We start from the raw sequence: 21821 nt of genomic DNA on the forward strand, positions 1-21821 counted from the left end.
GACTTCCCAACCATGTGATAACTAACTTGAAGAACAAATGAGAGTGAATCCATTACCAGGATCGATGATGATGGGAGACTGGATCCTGTTAGAAGAGGAGCATGATAAGAACAAGTACCGTACAGAGCACCGCTGGGAGGACCTATGCCAGCTGGCAGGTAGGGGACGGTAGCCCCTGATCTCCACGAGTGAGGTGTTGATATGGTTGGATTTGCCAAACTGTCCGACGTGTTGTTGCTGTTTTCTGTGATCCTCTCATGGCTCTTTCCATTGTCAGTTAATGGATATGATGATACAAGAAGGTGAGGATATCCAGCTTTCTTAGGCTCCTACCCCTCTCAGTCGCCTTTACAACACACACACGAGATCTGGGAGTCTTTGACCACCTTTTCCCAGGGTATCTGTGTAATGAAGCCAACTGGACCTACATGAGGTGGACCAGCATGTCTTTAGCTCGGTCACGACAGTCCTGAGGTAATACACCACTGTCTATCCTCTCAGAAACATGATGACGCCACAGCATGGTTCGTGTTGTGGTTTAAGCCTATATGGATTTTTTTTTTTTATTAGAAATAAAACGTTATGAAACGTACGGTCCATGTGTGTGTGTGTGTGTGTGTGTGTGTGTGTGTGTGTGTGTGTGTGTGGGAAGACAAATATATCATATCTGAGGAATACATTAACGAAGGACAGATGTAAGAGTTAATCATCACTGACATGTATTTTAGAAATAACGCACAGACAATACTGGGGTGTGAGATACCGAATCAAAAAATGAGACAATGAAAAACACGCGTGAACATTGTTCAGTCTGATGAGGAAATCAGAAGCAATTCATCAGACAAATCAACTGTATATCGTAGATGTCTGACCACAAAATATGAAAATTTGAGGAACTGTTTCTTTCTGCCTCAAGGCATGTGTTGGTGTCGCTTTGGTTATGCTCTGGTAATCAACTGTGGATTGAAGAACACGTACCAGGCGGGACTAACAAGGTTATCACGGATGACAGAAAAATGTTAATCTCTTTTTCAATACCTGAGTTTGTGGTCACAGACGTGTGCGTCCGTGTGATGTAATGGTATTCACACATCACACGTATCATTCACAAACACATTCCCAAACATATGGAGTGTTGGTGAAACGATGACACACACACACACACACACACACACACACACACACACACACACACACACACACACACACACACACACACACATAAAGGTTCTTGTTCCTCATCCTCCACTTCCTCCGGCACACGCCGGCAGGAAAGCATGAAAAAATACCTTGCAGGATTGATAAGCCTGAGGGAAATTTTCTATAGGAAAGTCATACGGGAGAACGAACATGGATATGTCATGCATGCCATCACCAGCGACATGCATCCCTTCACTTTTTGTTGTAAAGACATTACTAAGAATAAGCTTGAGCCTCCAGCTTCTCGACTTACCAGCCTGTAGTATTTCTGATGTTGAAGAATCTTAACATAATTAATCACTCTTTCAAAGCAGGTGACGTGGGTTGATCAATTCTAACATGATACCACAACATGGCCAGGGAGAGATCAGTGGTTGAGAAGGTAGCATGATATACCACTGCATCATGGTGACTGATCAGATTATTCAATAGTGACAAGTGATGATCAAGCCTAATTTTAAAGATATTATACGTGTTGCACTGAACGACATTATCTTGGAGCTTATTTCATGCATCAATAATGTCGTTGGTACGAGTCCCTGGATGACTCCACTCGTGACGGGTGACCATTGTGATGATTCCACATTCATTACGACTCTCTGCTTCATATCACCTAACCAGCATCTATCCAGTTTTCTATGCGACCAGTACTCCCCAAGGACCGGACTTTGTGCATCAGTTTAACGTGCAGAATTTTGTCGAATGCTTTCTGTAACTTCGGATATATCTATTGCCTTTGTCTTGTCATGGTTACTGAATAATGTATGATAGAATTTAAGGAGGTTTGTGCGGCATGATCTGCGTCTTCTAAAACCATGCTGTGTTCCGGATTTCATCTCTGATAATCGACTCAGAGGTTTTCATATAATTGAGAGAGAGAGAGAGAGAGAGAGAGAGAGAGAGAGAGAGAGAGAGAGAGAGAGAGAGAGAGAGAGAGAGAGAGAGAGAGAGAGAGAGAGATTTTCAGCCTTGCTTGCTGTTTCCTGCATAGCGAACCAATGCTAGGAGCAGACGATGAACGGTGTCATTCGCTCACATCGCCTCTTTATCTGTCATGTTAATGCATCGAAAACCAGGGACCCCTGCCCGTAACAAAGCCCAAGAAACCTTTCTGTGGTTTTCCTGACCAATTCATATGCCATGGTTCAACGAACTGACAGTATGTCTCTCGCTGTATACCAGTTCGTTGTATCCCATGCACGCCTCACACCCTCCTGCATGTTCAGGACTCAATCAAGCAGTGTATATTTCATTCCATCCTTCCACATCCTACTCGCTCACCCAATAATTTCTAGTTTGATCAACCATCCTCACAAAACATGTTGTCTGTCCTTTAAACATTTAATTTTCCTGTTATCTAGGGCCTATTCCTCGAATCAGTACGACTCCGTTGGGATTACTGGATCTTCAAACGTATGAAGCTTTGTCTTCACCCTTCTTAGTGAACCAAGTGACTTAATCCCCACACCCACCCACCCTATGGTTCATTCCCAGCCCCCATAGATCCATACGGTGTCATGTCCTCTCCTACGCGTCTAAAACACTTCCCATACGCCAGGTGCTCTCCATTCAAACTCACACTGCAGCCAGCCTGTCTCTTTCCACTGCTAAACTATTTTACATTACTCTTTTTTCATTAGCTCTCAACTTTCTCTTTTCACACATCCTCCAAACTAAGAAAAAACGGCTGTAGTTTCTCACTCAAATCTGCCACAAGAACTGTGTCATCAGGAAACAGTAACTGACTCACCACCTCTCAGATTCTCCCACTCCCGACAGATTGTAGACCTCTCCTCTCTCCAAGACTCTCGCATGCACCATTTCCCCCACTCCGTCCATTGCCTCCCTAAATATTTTCCATACCTTCCCCCTCCCCTAGTTTCATTTGCTTTCTCCCTTTGTTATTCTTCACCTGGTCTCGCCTGGTATCTCTTCATACAAGTCTCATATCCAAGATCGCTCACTTTCCCAACCCTCTTACCACCCATATGATTTCCACTTTTCCCAGAGCCTTTACAAACTTAACCCAAGTCTCCGCCAAGATATGAATAGACATCCCACCAGCAGCTGCTTTCAAAATATTTATGTGTAAAAGTCTTTTTGGCACACCTATCCATCAGTATGCAAGCTGAATTAAGGAAATGTTTTAGATACTGTAATTCATAACCAATGTCATTTATATTAGTTACAAATTACAGTATCCCATACATTTCCTTGATCTAACTTGTAATCTTCCTAGAAAATCTCTTTACAATATTCAAACTAAAGAATCATTTGTGAACAAAATCTTATTAGTATTATCCTATTGTGAGAACTTGCTTAATGTTCATCTTTTATTGAAAATTTTGATATCAATCTAGTCTTCATCAATAATGATATGGTGAAAGTCTTATCAGAAATTCAGTAACTTATTAAAAGAATGTAAGTAGTCTGTTTATAACAGCTGGCAACATAGCATTATAACTGCCTGAGTCAAACAAACTGGCGAAGCCTTTACTGGTGGTGAGGAAAATGGGTTTAGGAATGGAAAAGCGTGTGTAGACTTGGTATTCACATGGGTTACGTGGCATCACATCACTTATAGATTGGAATTATGTAAAGCATACCCCGATATGTATATTCGTATTTATTTAGTTGATATGTACATACATTTATGTATATATGAGACAATCACAAAATCAACAAATAGTAATGAAATTTATAAGAGAGCTAAATTATCATATTACAAATGTTCGTTCAGCTGGTGCAGTACCTAGTTGTGCGTGAGAGGGGCTCCAGGCTGCTTAGAAAAAAAATACTAAGCTGTTGATTGGAAATGGTGTCATATATGGTCCAGAATGTTTGGCCAATGTTACAAGAAAATCTCTTAGATTTGCCTGATTTTAGATTTGAATGATAACTTCAGTCAAGAGAGTGCACATAACTGGTCATGTTCCTCAGCAGTGGTTCATGGTAGTGTTATCGACCATAACCATAACCATGACCATAACCACCACCACCACCACCACCATGACCATAGGAGGCAGGATACTTAGCGGTGCCCAGGTACGACACGGACGCATGGTAGCCGCTCCCGTCAACCCAGTAGCGGACCTTCTGCACGCGACCATCAGGCAGATTCACGTAATACTTTCCTTGGGCGTTACCATGACCGTCGCCGCCCTCCCACTGTCCGAAGTTGGTGGGGCCGGCCGATACCCCGTATCGGAAGCCATAAGGCAGGGCCACCTGTGGACATAGAGTGTGAGTCCGTATTACTTTTTCACTTCTTTGGCATGTTTTACTCGTTTATTCTTGAATATCTCGATAAAAGACATCAATACCAATGTTCTCATTCTGAATAATTTTGGAAGACATTAAGACGTACATTGGCATAGCCTCCGTAGCCTCCTCCTCCACCTCCTCCTCCTCCATATCCACCTCCAAATCCTCCTCCAAAGCCTCCTGGGAGAGCCTTACCCCCGGCCACGAGCAGGCACACCAGCAGCACCTGCAGGAAGATTGAGTCACAATATACGAAATGTATCCATAGATAAAATGAAGTCACAGATTAAGGTAAGGAGAATACAGGACTAACACCATGACCAGGGGATGCATTGTTATAATGGCAGTGATCCTGATGGTTTAGGCGAAGCTGCTACACACTCGCCCATACCGTGGATCTAAAGAACATACACTAACTTAGATGACTGTATTACCTCTATTATATTCTGAGAGTGGTATTTTTCATATATATCTATTTCCTAAGCGTATCATTCTTTCATTCAGGAGATCATAAAGTTTGATCTTTCTTTTCATAAAGTTGACTTATCTATGCCTCTATATATAACTGAAGCATTCATGATTTTTTGAATATTCAATAACTTATGTAACAAAATAAGACACTTCTGATGAATCTTTTACATTTCAAGAAATCCTCGTGGACTTCATGCAGTTTCATAGTATTAACAGCCTATAGGGACCACTCGATTCTTTCTCTTATTATCCATTTCCACCACTAATACCGAACGACTTGAATTTCATAACAACATTATTTGAATTTTCAAGCTGGTCATAAAGTGTTCTGCCAGATTACCCTTCACACTGAACCAACGTATGGCCAACTCACAGAGATGAACATGTTGGTAGTGTAGTGCTGGGATGCTCAGCAGGCACTGGCTTCTCCCTGGTCTCCGGCCAGGTTTTATACCTCCAGCAGGATCCTTACTCAGCAGCTTTTCTTCTCCACCGTCATTATTAGCCAAGGTTCCAATGAGACCAGATTTTCATCATTCAGAGAAAGTGAAATTTGAATGCAGTTAAGATTAACACTTCTTTAAACACAATACACATACCCTGCTTTCAGAACGAGCGAGAAGAGGTTGACAGAGAGGACGTATTGTTGTCAAAAGTGGAAGGAATAAGGACAACGGGGAGCCCGAATTGGAGATGGAAGAAGTGAGTGAAAAGGATTTTGAGCAATCGAGGCCTGAACATGCAGGACAGTGAAAGGCATGCACGGGATAAAGTGACTTGGAGCGATGTAGTGTACTGTGGTCGACGTACTGTTAAGCAGGGTGAATTATCATCTGTTGTCAAAAACTTGTATTTAGGTTAACTAGTCAAGTAATTAGCAAATATGTATTAAGGAAATTTAAACCAAGTGTTAATAACCTGCACAGTAATAGAAAATGGAGTTTTCCATTCGAAATTCGTTTTTAGCTTATGAATAACATCTATGTTGAGATTTTTATTTAAATCTAAAGCTCAAGAAATTTTCTCCAAAATTCCACCAGAATTTTAAGCAAAATACCCGGAATTTTTCGTGACTTTTGGAACGCCTTAGATATTTTTCTAAAGATCTCACCTTTGGCACTATTAAGCATGCTTGATGAGAATCATTTGCCAAAAACAAATACTTAGGCTAATAAGACAAATGATTAGGAAATTGATATTAAGGTAATCAACCGAAGAGTTAATACCATGGAAAATTTTAGGAAATAGAGTTTTTTCACTCCCAGTTCTTATTCAACATAAGAAATAACATCTATACTGATATTTTCATTTAAATCTGAAGCACATGAAAATTTCACCAAAATGTCAACCAAGATTTCTAGCATATTCTGCTTGAAATTTTGGTGACGTAAATTTTTGCACACCTTAAATTTTTTTTCAAAATTTCAACATACGTGCTATTAAGAATGCTGAATGAAAAGCTATTGCCACAAGCTTATACTGGGTTTAATGATTAAAGTGATAAGCAAGTGAATATAATGAAATTAACCCGTCCTCATAACATGCACAATTTTAGAAAACGGAAAATTTTCTCTCCAAACTCTTATTCAGCATAAGGAATAACATCTATGCTGAGATTCTCATTAACATCTGAACTTGAAAATTTCACTAAAATCACACCGAAAATTTCACTAAAATCACACCAAGATTTCAAGCAAAATATCTGAAATATTTCATGATTTTTTCTAAACCTTGAATTTTGATCAAAATTCCACCATAGATGCTATTAAGCATGCTGAATGAGAATCTATTGCTAAACACATGCATTTTTTTTATTTCTGTTTTGAAGGCTCCAGTCAAGGACAAGAGTCCGTCCGGGATGACAATTGCCCATTTGCGTCATTTGTATGTAGTCATATCCGACCATCTCTGTGTTCTCGTTGTCTATCTAACTTCTTGTGCCAGTTCGTATGTTCGTCTGAGCTACAGCAGTTATTTGATAGTTTTATCACGAGATGGTGACTAGGCTATGATTAGTTCTACTCTGAGCGGGAAATATGCACTAGGCTACCTCTTTAATGGCTAGTGCTCTGTTTATAAGGTGCGCGTATCCCGATTACAGTTGATATCGACTAGGCTACTCCATAATGTCTATTGCTCTGTTTCTAAGGTGTGTTTATCCCGATTAAAACTGAAAGAACGAAGCATAGAACGAGAGAGAGAGAGAGAGAGAGACAACTTTTATACAGCTCCAAGACAAAACTGAGTCAATGTCAACACCGTTAGCATTCTCCTGTTGAGTTGCCAGACAGACCTGAAGTTACGTTTCACTAGAGACAATTGTTTCCCTGGGACTAGAATCCGAGACTCAGAGTAACTTATGGCCAGTCGCTTCATATTATAAGTCCCGCTGAGGTTCAGTTGCGGACGAAGTCCTTGTGAAGACCGTCCTAGAGGAGCCCAGGACATGAGGACGTCTGGGTCAAGGGGGTTGTGGTGCAGAGGCCGCCAGCTGATTATTATTTCTGGTGTCGTGGAGGGTGTATAGTGGAGAGGCACCGGTGTTTCCTGCATGTGTGAACCGTCTCGAGGTAATTGTGTAAGTTACGTGTTGTTTTGATTAGTGTCGTATTTGGAGTATTTGTGTATTGATGTTACGTTAATCAGTTGTCCTTTTCTTGTGAATGTTTATAGTTTGTGTTGATCTTTTTGTTTATGTTTCTTGAGAGTTTGACCAATCTATAATATATGATTTGCAGCAAAGATCCTGCCGAAGGATTTTTTTTCATGTTGAAAACTCCAGTCACGGACAAAAGTCTATATCAAAGCTGGGCCTTAATTGATATATTTAGCGGATTATGAAAGAAAAAAATAAGGGATAAGCGAAAGTATATACGAATTTTAGAGGAAGTGAAAACCCTGTCTTTTAAAATGTATCAGGTCATTGTTAATGGGAAAGACATGAGAGGATAAAGAGTTCCAAAGCTTCAAGGTGTATTGAGAAAAGTAGTAATCAAAGCGACTACCATTGAGCTCCCAACGTTCACACAGTAAACATGAGACGCTGCTGCTTGCCGAGTATTGCGTGGTCTAGCTAGTGGTGGGGGCACACAAGCAGCCAGCTCACGGGAGCAAAACCAAAATAATACCTATAGATGAGGGAAAGCGAGCCAACATTGCGGTATAGGGCAACTTGGTGTTAGACGTCAGTAAACAAGCACCACATGAAGCAACCATGGAATTCCAGTATAACAAATGCAATTATATTGATACATTCCTACTGGACGAGGTTAGGTGAGGACATCTTGGGTTCTGCTTACATACTTATGCATTAACTCCAAATTATCTGATACACATCATCCTTCGTATTTTCTTTATACTTGATTGCCGTTTCCTGCGCTAGCCAGATAGCACCGGGAACAAACGAAAAGCACACATCCACTCATATCCATTCTGTAGCTATTATGTTTAGTACACCTGAAACCACAGCCCCCTATCCACAACCAGGTACCACAGACCTTTCCATGGTTTACACCGGACGCTTCACATGCCTGGTTCAGTCCATTGACATCACGTCGACCCTAGTATACCAGTTCGTTCGAGTTCACTCAGTCCTGTGCACGCCATCTACCCTCCTGCTTGTTCAGATCCCGATCGCTCGAAATCTTTTTCATTTCATCCTTCCATTTTTAATTTGGTTTCCCCGTTCCGACACATGTGGCCTCTGTCAACATTTCCTCTCTCATTCTTTCTATATATCTAATCCATTTCAGCACACTCTCTTCAGCTCTCTCAGCTACACTCTTCTTATCACCACACATCTCTCTAGCCTTCTCATTACTTAATCAATCAAGCCTCCTCACACCTGATATTGTCCTCAAACATTTCATTTCCAACACATCCACCCTCCTCTGACAGCCTTATCTACAGCCTATGCCTGGCATCCATATGATATAGTATGGACTACTATTCCCTCAAACATATCCATTTATGCCCTCCAAGATAACGTTCTCTCTTTCTACACATTCTTCAGTGCCCCCAGAACATTCGTCCCCTTCCCCCATCTTATGACTCGCTTCCGCTTCCATGGTTCCATTCGCTGCCTTGTCCACTCCTAGATATGTAAAACACTTCGCTTCCTCCAACTTTTTCATCCAACGACACTTGCAACTAACCTGTCCCTCATCTCTGCTGAAATTGATAACCTTCACATTCACATTCACTCTAAAGTTTCTCCTTTCACACACTCTTCCAGACTCAGTCACCAACTTTTGTAGTTTCTCACTCGAATCTGCCTTCATTACTGTATCATCAGCAAATAACAACTGACTCATTTCCCAGGCCCTTTCATCACCCATAGACAGCATACTCGCCCCTCTCTCCGATACTCTCGCATTTACCTTCCTCATCACCTCATCCATAAACAAATTGAACAACCATGGAGACATCGCACACCCCTGTCGTAATCCAACTTTCACTTGAAACCATTCACCCTCCTTTCATCCTACTCGTACAAATGCCTTACATCCTTGATAAAAACTCATTGCTTTTGCAGCTTTCCTCTCACACCATATATTCTTAGGACTACTTTTATATTAAGTCTTCTACTATGTGCCTCATATGAAGATTTACCGAGGACTGGTTTATGTCATGTATGTGGGTTAATGATTCCCACCCTCAACTGAATTCTCAGACGACATATGATTCCATCTTTTATCCACACAAGTGACCAGCAACCAAACAATAGTGGCAAAAATATGATCACGTTCATCCATGAATCGTTGGAGTGTAACTACGTCATTATGGTTGCCCACATCGCAGGAATTTTATGAATAAATGAAACAGTTTCCCCTGTATCCATGCTTACTTTTTGATATATTTTTTCAGATTTCATGTAAACAATACTTTGTCCTTGTAAGTGATATGTATATATGTAAAAAATGTGTAGCTATGATATTTTGGAGTATGTACAGTATACCATATGTAAAAGATATGTAAAATATATATGTGAGGTTTGAAATCATGCCTGAAAAGAAGGGCGTAATAAGGTGAGGTATATGAAGAATAAAACTGCATTGAAAGATCACGCAGTCATCACACATTTAAACAATAACGATCATCCAAAAGCCACAAGCCAGGGCCTTCCCGAGTCCACTCAACACCCTGCCACACTGATGCAGAGGAAAGTGTACTGCTCTCTGCCGGGGATTTTCTTCGTTAACATATGACGCTGAGATATTCTATTCGGGAAAAATGTAATTTGGATATCTCAATTTTTTCGCACAGTTCCATTAGATTACATAGATTGAGAGTTAGATAACCCTTATCGTCTTATTTAACATCATTCAATTAAGAATGTACGGTCAAGATCAAGCTGTACAACTGTTATTCAGCTCCCTAAACACTACACAAGCACCACAGGAAACAACTAGTCGTGTTCTAAGTTAACAGTGATACAGATATATTCAAGAAATTACGTGTAGAAATATGATGAACCAATGTCAAATTCAGCTCCCCCTTTTAGTCATTCGTTGCCATCTGCATCGCAGTAAACTGTAGGAGACTGTTAGTATTTCAGACAGTAACCTCTTGAATCTGGCTTCGACAACTCAATCAATTTTTGAATTCAAGTGGCCAGACATAATGGACACGGACACTTCTTTTTTTATAACCCCCCCTCTCTCTCTCTCTCTCTCCCCAGAATGGCCTCTTCCTCCCTTCCCTAAACTCCTTCCACGACAGAGCTCTTAACTTCCCCTACTTCCCCACCCCTAGCATAGCTCTCCTCTTCCCTTCCCAGACCACATCCCCTCCCCAAACATCTTGTGGCCACTCTGGCCATGAGGGCTCGTGCAGGACACATGCCACATTATGTACAGAGCACGAAGGTATTTACTTCTTGTTTGTACTGCAGCACAGGAAAGATGTTTGACTGTGATCTTTAGTCATATCCAACATTTTTACTAAAGTTAACACGTATCCATGTTGCCGTCTCAGAGATCTATTTCAGTCACATAGAGATGGAAGATGCCCACGCCTCTATTTAATACAGTAAGATTAGGATAGATCTTGAGTACAAGGGAGGATAGTTGAAGGTTTTCATAGTTTCTGTTGATTTTTTCTTCTTACAAATGCACCAGCTATATATAATATATTCCCACATTTTTCCATTTATATTAAAATCATTTCATGAAATATAATTTTCAAAATCATACTCCAAAAGTGTTACTCTTCCTAACTAACGTTACACCATCAGTTACGAAAAAATCACTCAGTATTCATAATAATAGCGAGGCAGAGTGAAACAGATGAATTAACTTATTAGATATATAGAGTCCATTGATATGCTTTTCATCCAAATCCATGTTATTTCTGTGATAATCCTAAATTGGAGCTTTACCTCCTCTGATATTTTTCTTCCATATTCAGAAGTCAGTAAGGTGGCTGCCTAAGCTGAAATTGTATATCTCATATAGTTATACTGATTTAACACAATACACTCACTGAAATCATACATTCTCATCTGAACACACTACACTCCTTACAATAAAGCCACCGCATGCGGCAGGGCTTACCTTCAAAAGATATGGTTTGATTAACAAAAATATAAATTTCTGTTGATATGCGGTATACAAAGAGTCGCTTTCTATCACTTAAGTTTACACAAGGCATGAGCTCATGATTTTTTGCATAAAAAGTCCATGAAATTCATCCCAGCTCTTGTGAAATTCAAACAAAACTACATTCATTATAAGGAAAAAGTGTATATTCTTGGCATAACTTACCTAGAAATAGTTGAAAATAGAAACCTCGAATGAAATATAAGTTTCGATCTAAGAACAGGAGAGAAATCACTGAAACTCCGTTTATACGTACAAAATACATAGTCTATCCTTTAATGTATTACATTTTCTATGAATGCTTTTTACCCTGACAGAAACTGAATTGTTACCCCAAATGTGTTAAGGTTGACCCTATTATTCATATGATGATATATTCAGTGGGGAATAGAGATGGGTGGGAGTGGCAGATGTTAAACTTTTCTTCTTATGGTGCTAAAATGTTGCATCATCATGGATCATGGTTTATCAAGTGTAAAGAACATATGCATCAATTTATTTCTTTCCTAGCCTCAGCAAATACTATGGAAAATTATTGTATCATATGGAACTATATAGAATCAGTTTGTGTTCAAAGACAATTATCAGCACAAACACAGATGGTGGGGGTATATGAACACCTCCATCCACCCTAAGGACATGTCCGAGCGGGGTTAATGGAGATATTATTCCCGCCTTTGAACTATAGACAACTGAGGCATTAATCCCCCCTTTGAGCTACATACAATACATTAAACATGGTAGTCATGATTTATTATGTTTTTATCATTATTCTAACCCTTTTAGTCCATTCCAACACCTTCTGAGAACGATGGCGTATGTGTATGATAATTCTTTTCTGTCTGCAAAAGCAGAGAGAGAGAGAGAGAGAGAGAGAGAGAGAGAGCTGCTACCGGATTCCGCCTGCCTGTTTACCAAATGGCGTCCTAGCTTCGTCTCCTCGATGTATATCAACTGACTGTTATATTTCTCTCTTGTATCTCCCCTGATGATGTGATTATTACACGAAAGTGCACTTGGGAACTTTTCGTGTTTCATTTTCCACGTGGAGTCATAGGAATATCTTGATCACGCGCAAAACTGATCCTTCCCAATATATATATATATATATATATATATATATATATATATATATATATATATATATATATATCCCTGGGGATAGGGGAGAAAGAATACTTCCCACGTATTCCCTGCGTGTCGTAGAAGGCGACTAAAAGGGAAGGGAGCGGGGGGCTGGAAATCTTCCCCCTCTCATTTTTTTTTTTTTTTTCCCCAAAGGAAGGAACAGAGAAGGGGGCCGGGTGAGGATGTTTCCTCAGAGGCCCAGCCCTCTGTTCTTAACGCTACCTCGCTGAGGCGGGAAATGGCGAATAGTATGAAAGTATCTGGGAGTGGATCTGTCAGCGGATGGAACCATGGAAGCGGAAGTGGATCATAGGGTGGGGGAGGGGGCGAAAATTTTGGGAGCCTTGAAAAATGTGTGGAAGTCGAGAACATTATCCCGGAGAGCAAAAATGGGTATGTTTGAAGGAATAGTGGTTCCAACAATGTTGTATGGTTGCGAGGCGTGGGCTATGGATAGAGTTGTGCGCAGGAGGATGGATGTGCTGGAAATGAGATGTTTGAGGACAATGTGTGGTGTGAGGTGGTTTGATCGAGTAAGTAACGTAAGGGTAAGAGAGATGTGTGGAAATAAAAAGAGCGTGGTTGAGAGAGCAGAAGAGGGTGTTTTGAAATGGTTTGGGCACATGGAGAGAATGAGTGAGGAAAGATTGACCAAGAGGATATATGTGTCGGAGGTGGAGGGAACGAGGAGAAGAGGGAGACCAAATTGGAGGTGGAAAGATGGAGTGAAAAGGATTTTGTGTGATCGGGGCCTGAACATGCAGGAGGGTGAAAGGAGGGCAAGAAATAGAGTGAATTGGAGCGATGTGGTATACAGGGGTTGACGTGCTGTCAGTGGATTGAATCAAGGCATGTGAAGCGTCCGGGGTAAACCATGGAAAGCTGTGTAGGTATGTATATTTGCGTGTGTGGACGTGTGTATGTACATGTGTATGGGGGGGGGGGTTGGGCCATTTCTTTCGTCTGTTTCCTTGCGCTACCTCGCAAACGCGGGAGACAGCGACAAAGTATAAAAAAAAAAAAAAATATATATATATATATATATACACACACAGACATATACATATATACACATGTACATAATTCATACTGTCTGCTCTTATTCATTTCGTCGCCACCCCGCCACACATTAAATAACAACCTTCCCCCCCACCCCCCCGCATGTGCGCGAGGTAGCGCTAGGAATAGACAACAAAGGCCACATTCGTTCACACCCAGTCTCTAGCTGTCATGTATAATGCACCGAAACCATATATATATATATATATATATATATATATATATATATATATATATATATATATATATATATATATATGATCATTGTATTACTGGAGTAATGTCATCTCAGTTATCAACTCTAACTCCAGTATCACGAGAAATATCACCGAATCTTCTATTACTAAATACACAAAGAATTATAACCTTAATATTACTGAAGGTCTATACAAATTGGATAGTTTCATTGTTGATAAAATTTGTAAACAATTCCCCTTCTTGTCCACATAATAAGTTCATGATACAATCGTTGTCTGTCTTGGACAGTAACTTGTTTACCAAATGGCGTCCTAGCTACGTCTCTTCGTGTATATCAGCTGACTTATATTTCTTTCTTGTATCTCCCATGATGATGTGATCATTACGCGAAAGTGCACTTGGGAACTTATCGTGTTTCTGTTAGACTTAAGCAGCATAAATATAGTATAAGAACGGGACAAGAATCAAATGCCTTGTTTAATCACGTTAAAAATTATGATCATTGTATTGACTGGAGTAATGCCATCTCAGTTATTAAATCTAACTCTACTACCACGAGAAATATCATTGAATCATCTATTATCAAATACACAAAGAATTATAATCTTAATATTAGTGATGGTCTATACAAATTAGATAACTTTATTGTTAATAAAATTTGTAAAACAAGTATGAACGCTCGTTGTATGTTTTGGACATTCGCATGTTTACCAAATGGCGCCCTAGCTTCGTCTCTTCGATGTATATCAACTGACTGTTATATTTCTCTCTTGTGTCTCCCCTGATGATGTGATTATTACACGAGAGTGCACTTGGGAACTTATCGTGTTTCATTTTCCCCGTGGACTCATAGGAATATATATATATATATATACACGAGGGAAGTTACCATGTTGAGGTTGGTAGGCCTGCGGAGTGTCGGGTAGGTTGGTAACATTGGTTACGAACCCGGAGACTTTAACTTAGTCAGAAACCTTCAGTGTGGTAGAAATTTTGCCGTTATCTAAGCAGCTATGTGGCTCAGTTGTGTAACAAGGTTGTATTTGGTGCATAGAGAGTCACAGACTCTTGTGATGATAAGGAGACTTTCCGGTAGTGAGGGTAATTTGGATTATGTACAGGAATCAGTGTGTTGGCGACCCGGCGTCGGCTGTGGCATGATGGCTGTGAGTGGACGTGCAATACCGAGAACTGTAGAGCAAGATCTGACCTGCTACCTTGTGTCACGGGCGGCCACGATGAGACCAAGGGATCCCCTAAGGAGAGGAAATGTCCCAGGTAAGATTTACAAGGACCTATGGAGTTTGATGTAGTGCTGAAAGGAAATTGACTTGTGTTGATTGTTTCGTAGTTGTTAAGAGATTATCCTTGTAATGTTTATTTTGTAAATGACCAAGTAGATTTTTGTTGCATTTCAGTGACCATTGCAGGAATTCATTTGTACATTAATTTTTTTCTGTTAGTGAGGTAAGGCGAGCCGTATGTACTCCGCTGTTGGTATTATTTTTGTTTGAGAGCGACAGTTCCGCCTCATTACAGAATTGGTTGCTGAGCGTGGGCGGGTTTGGCATTTTGGGGTAATTAACATAACTGATTCCTGGTTGGGTCCAGTAGTATATACGGCATGGCGGGCCGGAGGATGATTATGTAACGGGAGGATGACTCCCACTCTCCCTGATTTAAATGAAGGAGGACAGGGATGAATATGTATCACCAGGGACTGAGGATTCCCTCCTTAATTTGACTAACCAGCTGGTCCTAACTGTGGTGAAATTAGGGGAGAGGGTGTCTGCTGGTATGAGGTCCAAAGTCAGTGTTCTTTCCCGGCCATCCAACACTGTTCAGAAACTCTCAGGAAGGTCTGGGTAGACCATGCAATTAGACGATTGGGTGAAGGATGCACAGAATGTATAGCAGGTCGGCTTGTAGGGTCAGACCTCACTCAGGAGGCAGTGACTCATTCCGAGTGACCAGCCTTAACGAGGGATGACAACAGGCGTGTGAAAAATCCAGGGGAATTGTTCGATTGTTCGAGGGAGGCTTTAGGGATGAAATTAAGTTATGTAGAGCAGGAGAAACAATTCCCGGGTTTAGCAGCAGCAGGAATGTGTGTGGGAGTATGTTGGTATGTTTAGGGAGCAAAATTGCAGAAACTACGGCAGAGAGGCGTAGAAAAACGCGTGGTTGTTACGGACTAGGGTATGGGGGAATCTAAAAGATAGTAAAATTGACATGAAGCTGCAGAAGTGGTGGGAGGAACATCCCCATGCATCGTGGGAAGAGCTCGTTCAGCGGGCAAATGACAGAGTGAGGGTGGCGGAGCGGATACGCAGAGACTAGGATGAGTGGAGGAAACCGCTGAGACCTGAGAGTGTGGGGAGAGGTGTAGGTGGCAATGTTTCCACGCCATCCTATGTCTTGTGTGGTCAGCAGGGGCATCGTGGGTATCAACGTGAAAGACTGAAAGCTCTGGCATCACAGGCCCAGGGGAACGGTCAGCCTTGAGTGATGTGGGTCAATCCTCAGGGCAACCACGTGACCCGGACCGGAACCAGGGTGTGCGGAGCGATGTGGCGGGTGCTGCTGGGGTGAGTGGCGAGTCTAAGGAGTGATTCCTACCTAAGCAGGTGGTAGTGCATGAAATGGATGTCAACGCTATTGACGCATACGGGATGGACAAACTTCGCTTGGGATATATATATATGTTCTTGTGGACTTAGAAGTAGAGGAGCAGCTTATAAAGGACGGGGGACATTTGTAAAGAGGACCACTGAAGATGAGGCACTGATACACTTGTGTACACTTTTGCTATGTGTGAAACAGTGAGTTAGTTGACATTTATTCTTTGACTCTGTGTAGTAGTCTGTTGTGGTCCATCCTCTCGAAAGTTTTGCCCAGACATCTCAGTCAGAGAAATGGAGCGAAATTCACCATGTTTATGGTATTTAGGTACTGGTACAATCAGGCTGTTGGTCTAATGAGGAGGGTAAATGTCCTGTGGTATAACTCGTGTTATACAGTTTTCATTATGGGTTACAAACCTCTGGTGTATCGGTTAGCGTTCTTCACCGTGACGTATTCACGTGCCACCCAGGGTCGAGCGCACAGGTTCGAATCCTGGTTGCAGCAGTCGGTCTGCTGTCAACCCAGCTGTTCACCTATCCCTCAGGCTTGGTCGATAAAATGGATGCCTGGCTCTGGCTAGGGTATATATAAAAAATTAGTGAGATGTTCTTGATTAGGGCCTCGGTTACCCGTACCGTCTCAGCCAATATAAAAATAGGTAAACGTTTTAGAAGTCTCAAAATGTCATGAGTTATGGCATCCTCCCCAGGGGGTAGTGCCCTTAACCCCGGTAAGGTTTACATCAAGTTCAAGCTCCCGTAAATGGCACATCACATTCATTATGCTTCTTGCTTATCATGAACTGGGGAAGAGCTACTCATTTTTTTTGGATTTTCTGTACAAAACATCACAAGTCTCAGGTGGCAGCATGGTACAGTCAGATGTATGATCCCATTTCGTGATTAATTCGTGAGATTTTTGCAGCGGGTTGAGATTGAGATACTTGTTTGTTTTTCTTCCCAGTGATTCTGTTGATACCCTTCCAGGTTTGACTTGAGAATGTCTTGATTTACAAACTGTTCTCACTCATTTTTGTCTAAGATCAGTCATTCGTTCCCTCGCTGCTGCAAAAGATGTTTGAACGAGTTATAGAGTTTTAGATGTTCGAAGTTGTCTACATCCTTGACCTTTTTGGCTTGCTATGAATTTGAGCTGTTTCAGCTCGGGGTCATTATTGTATTGATGTGGCCTATTGTGAGGTGCTTTATCTCTAATCTCTAAATCTAGTTTGTTTTAGCTTAAAGAAGCTTTAGAAGTCTCACGGTTAACATAAACATTAAAAGTTTGTTCATTTGTGGGTTCATAATCTTTCAACCAGTCAAAGATATAATCTAGGAACCCATTTTCATGTTCTTGTTTCACTATCAGTTTTTAGTATATTCATTTTGACACCAAGTAAGTTGACATTAGCTAGTTGACATTAGCTATATATATTGTAATCGATATTAAATCACTGGTGAGACATAACATCATCAGCGATATCAGAACTGTGAGTTGTGTATGACACGTTTATGCACATTTGTCAAGGATTCCTTCATAGATGTGTGTTGGTTGATTCTTACTGATGATTTGATCCTCATCATATGTATGTAGGAGTGAGATTAAACCTCTGCCGTAAGTGTTAGTGTAGAGGTCGTCCATATTATTGTGTCTCGCGTTATGGTCTGCAGTTAGGACAGTAGGCTGAGTATGAAGAGTGCTAGGCAACTCTGTGTGGTGGTGGAGTAGGTTAGCAGGTACGTAGACGTTTAGTTCACTGAGTGTAGAATTGCCGACATGTAGCTTGATACCGCGGTATTGGAATCCATCTGGCTTTTGGGAGGATGTTAGTGTATGAGGTTGTGACTGTCTTACACACATCATACAAGTGTTGGTAGATCTAGGATTATAACATTTGTAATCGGGTAATTTACGTTGGGGGTTTGCCTGGAGGCGTTCGACTCTTGCAGACGTATGACCTCAGTGTCTTCGGTAACGACCTTCTGATGGAGGTCAGAATATTTTTTTTCTTCCCCATAGTGGCAATGTTGCAGCTGTGTATTGTGTTTCCACTATACTGTGAAGCAGTGTTCCTGTTAGCCATTTTCTTTAAAGGTTGCTTTGATCTCCCTTATGTCAATTCTTTCATGTATTTTTTTAGACCAATTGAACACAACTTTTCTTATATTTCCTGTAACTGCAGAATGCCCTACTATGTTTCTAATTCCTCAACCATTAAGCTGGTTGGGGACTATTTTCTTACCCATAATTTCAACTTCATCATTCATCTTCCTACCACCATGACTGTGTGCACACCTCAGTTTAATGTACCTCCTGACGGCGATATATCGTTGTTTGTCTTTTTTTTTTGTTTCAAATCCTTATATGTGTTCGCTGATCAGTAACTTTCTCACTTGAGCTTATGTATTTTCTCACCGAGTGCAGCAATACACTTGAACATGTTACCCTTCACTATGTTCTGGCGTTCCTAACTCCTGTTGGTGTACATCAATCTCTTCACTAAGCTACTGGGATTTCTCACATAGTACATCGCTAGCTTCATGCATGCTTGGCTTCTTATTACCATGTGCAGGTGTTTTTATTACGTGCTGGTGTGCATCAGTATCATCACTTAGCATTTACATTTTCTCATAAATCACTGCAGGAGATTTGTAGCGAATATCGATCGCTTTAACAGTGATGTCATTCTGTTTTTGGATTTCTTTCATATTTCTTTGGACTCCAATAATGACTTCATTATGTTCTAGATCACTATTGTCCATAATCTGTTTACAAGGGATAACGAGTGGTTCCTTTTGTCTTTGGGGAGACTAACCTAATTCCATGGCCTGCCAGGAGTTACCGTGTTTTGTGATGGTTAAACTCCGGAAGCTCGGCCGCCGCCGGACACGGTGGGAGGAGATGGATCGTCGGGTGTTTGCTGTGGTAGCTCATCAGGTCGCTGGAGTGGAGGTGGCCGTTTAGTGCGAGTCCTGATGCCATTCCCTGAATCCACAGTGCTTAAGAGTTTATGCATTTTTCTTCAGTGGCTTCCTCATTGTCATGTTTGTCCTTGCGTGTTTGTGTAGGATGTCTCCCTGCACGTATACCACATCAGAAAGACTTAGATCTGTAGACGATCACCACATGACTCCAGTTGTGGCATTTGAAGCACCACCGTCTTGGTGGGGGAGGCTAGATATCCACCCAGGGATGAGGGAAGGCGCCAGAGACCGCGAGTTTGCTATGACTGCTGCTTTACCTCTGAATGCGTTCAACATTCTCGATGCTTCACTCTGAAGAGGAATTGTGTGGGTCTTGGTAGTTATCAAGTCCGGATGATGACGGCAGTCTTGCTCTGGTGTGCATGGTCGTTTGTATGTCTCTGTCTGTATTTGTCTGTCTTCAATAACGCTGTTGGTCAGTTCTTCGACTAATTGTCGATCTTTGATTCAGGTGACGTGGTACTGAACGTTGTTTACGAGGTGAAATTCAGCATTTGCATACCTCCGCCACACGTGTGTCAACCATTGATATTTGGCCTCTGTACCTGTGTCTGGTGGGAAGTTAATATTTTTCTTTTGCGCTGATCACGTGACCTTGATGGTGGGGTTTGGTTGAGGGGGGGGGGGGGAGCTCGTCCTCCGCCATCGCGGTCGCAGGTGTGATCAGGAGGTGTTCCTCAAAGTCACTGTCCAAGTCCTCAGTTTCTTCAGGGGAGACAACTCTTGTGTCGTGTTCGCTCAAGTGCTCTTATGTGGTAAAGGAAGTTAGATTTCTTTCATATGCGGCCATTGTTGTTGGTCGCATGCGGAAAATAGAGTAACTTTTTTCACTAGCATGTAAGGGGCAGGATGGAGGTGCGTGTAACCTCGGGGTCAAGTGCATTTGAGATAGCTGACAGCCAGCGGGCCTGGCTCGCGCCGCGCCCCTGCTGAGACTCAGGTCCTCTACACACGGTACGGTAGGGCAGGGCAGCGAATGTCGTCTCTCTCTCTTCGTCGACAGAGCTATATAGAGCAATCCAAGTATAGCAAGTGGGTATTGGTAGCCGCATGAAGCGGTCACCCGCCGCGGTGCCTAGTTCAACACGGCAGGAACTGTTATAGATGACCCGTCCCTCAGGAAACTCGACAGAGGAAAGCAGGGACGTCTGTGCCCTTCCGTGGTTGAAGGGACACTGGGGGGTCCGTGGTAGAACAAATAACTTGCTGTTGAAGAATCGAAATAGATTCACAGGAAGAGACATCTGAGCTGAGGTGGAAGGTCCGTGGCATTTCATTCTCTGGTGCCCTGAAAATTATGAACAACGAAGGAGATAAACAAGATTTCAACATTCGTATGTTACTCAGAATGAAGTGATTGAAGAACTGATCTTTGGAATATAACGACATACCGTAGGTATAGGGACGAGTTCGACACTGCTCGGGAACAGTATCCTGTGAATCAGTGGTTTTGTAGACGTGTACTGCAAACCTCCTGCCACAGCATTTGATTGTTTAAAATGGGAAAATAGATTTAGACAATAAAAGAAGTGAACCGAGAGGTGATACAATTGAAGTTGCAGGTAAAACTTATATGTACGTATGTGATAAACAATGGACTACACATACATCCTTACTTACATCCTGCCTCAGAAGTCCCTCCTATCCTGTATGAGGCTCCTGCAGCACTCAGGAAGCTGGCCACATCCGCCGGTGTGGACTGCATGCCATAAAGTGCAGTGATGTTGTCGTTATTATTTGAGTGTTACGGGGAAAGAGCATTACACTCGTGTTGCACCGTCTCAGCATTGTGTGTATATATATATATATCTTTTTTTTCTTTTTTCTTTTGAACTATTCGCCATTTCCCGCGTTAGCGAGGTAGCGTTAGGAACAGAGGACTGGGCCTTTTTTTGAATATCCTCACCTGGCCCCCTCTGTTCCTTCTTTTGGAAAATTTAAAAAAAAAAAAAAACGAGAGGGGAGGATTTCCAGCCCCCCGCTCCCTCCCCTTTTAGTCGCCTTCTACGACACGCAGGGAATACGTGGGAAGTATTCTTAATCCCCTATCCCCAGGGATAATATATATATATATATATATATATATATATATATATATATATATATATATATATATACATAGAGTTGATAGAGATGCTCTGTGGAAGGTATTAAGAATATATGGTGTGGGAGGCAAGTTGTTAGAAGCAGTGAAAAGTTTTTATCGAGGATGTAAGGCATGTGTACGTGTAGGAAGAGAGGAAAGTGATTGGTTCTCAGTGAATGTAGGTTTGCGGCAGGGGTGTGTGATGTC

The 21821-nt window shown here is 41.6% G+C and overlaps 2 protein-coding genes across 2 annotated transcripts in view; one reads left to right on the forward strand and one right to left on the reverse strand.

Moving 5' to 3' along the window:
* Window positions 1–3883: 3883 nt before the first annotated feature.
* On the reverse strand, window positions 3884–5384 carry LOC139757194 (uncharacterized). Its single transcript, XM_071677348.1, has 3 exons — window positions 5309–5384; window positions 4568–4690; window positions 3884–4428 (listed from the first exon to the last, which is right to left on the reverse strand). Exons 1-3 carry the CDS (start codon window positions 5318–5320, stop codon window positions 4159–4161), a joined length of 405 nt encoding a protein of 134 aa, XP_071533449.1. The 5' UTR covers window positions 5321–5384; the 3' UTR covers window positions 3884–4158.
* A 9652-nt stretch (window positions 5385–15036) lies between these two features.
* Window positions 15037–21821, forward strand: part of LOC139752263 (diacylglycerol lipase-alpha-like) — a gene marked incomplete at its 5' end in the record, with an annotated part of 607140 nt that continues 600355 nt past the window's right edge. The window contains one exon of the mRNA XM_071668298.1: window positions 15037–15197. Within this exon, the coding sequence (XP_071524399.1) occupies window positions 15037–15197 (161 nt within the window). The remainder of the gene's footprint in view (window positions 15198–21821) is intronic.

This window comes from Panulirus ornatus, chromosome 2, assembly GCF_036320965.1.
Source record: "Panulirus ornatus isolate Po-2019 chromosome 2, ASM3632096v1, whole genome shotgun sequence".
NCBI classification, from domain to species: domain Eukaryota; kingdom Metazoa; phylum Arthropoda; class Malacostraca; order Decapoda; family Palinuridae; genus Panulirus; species Panulirus ornatus.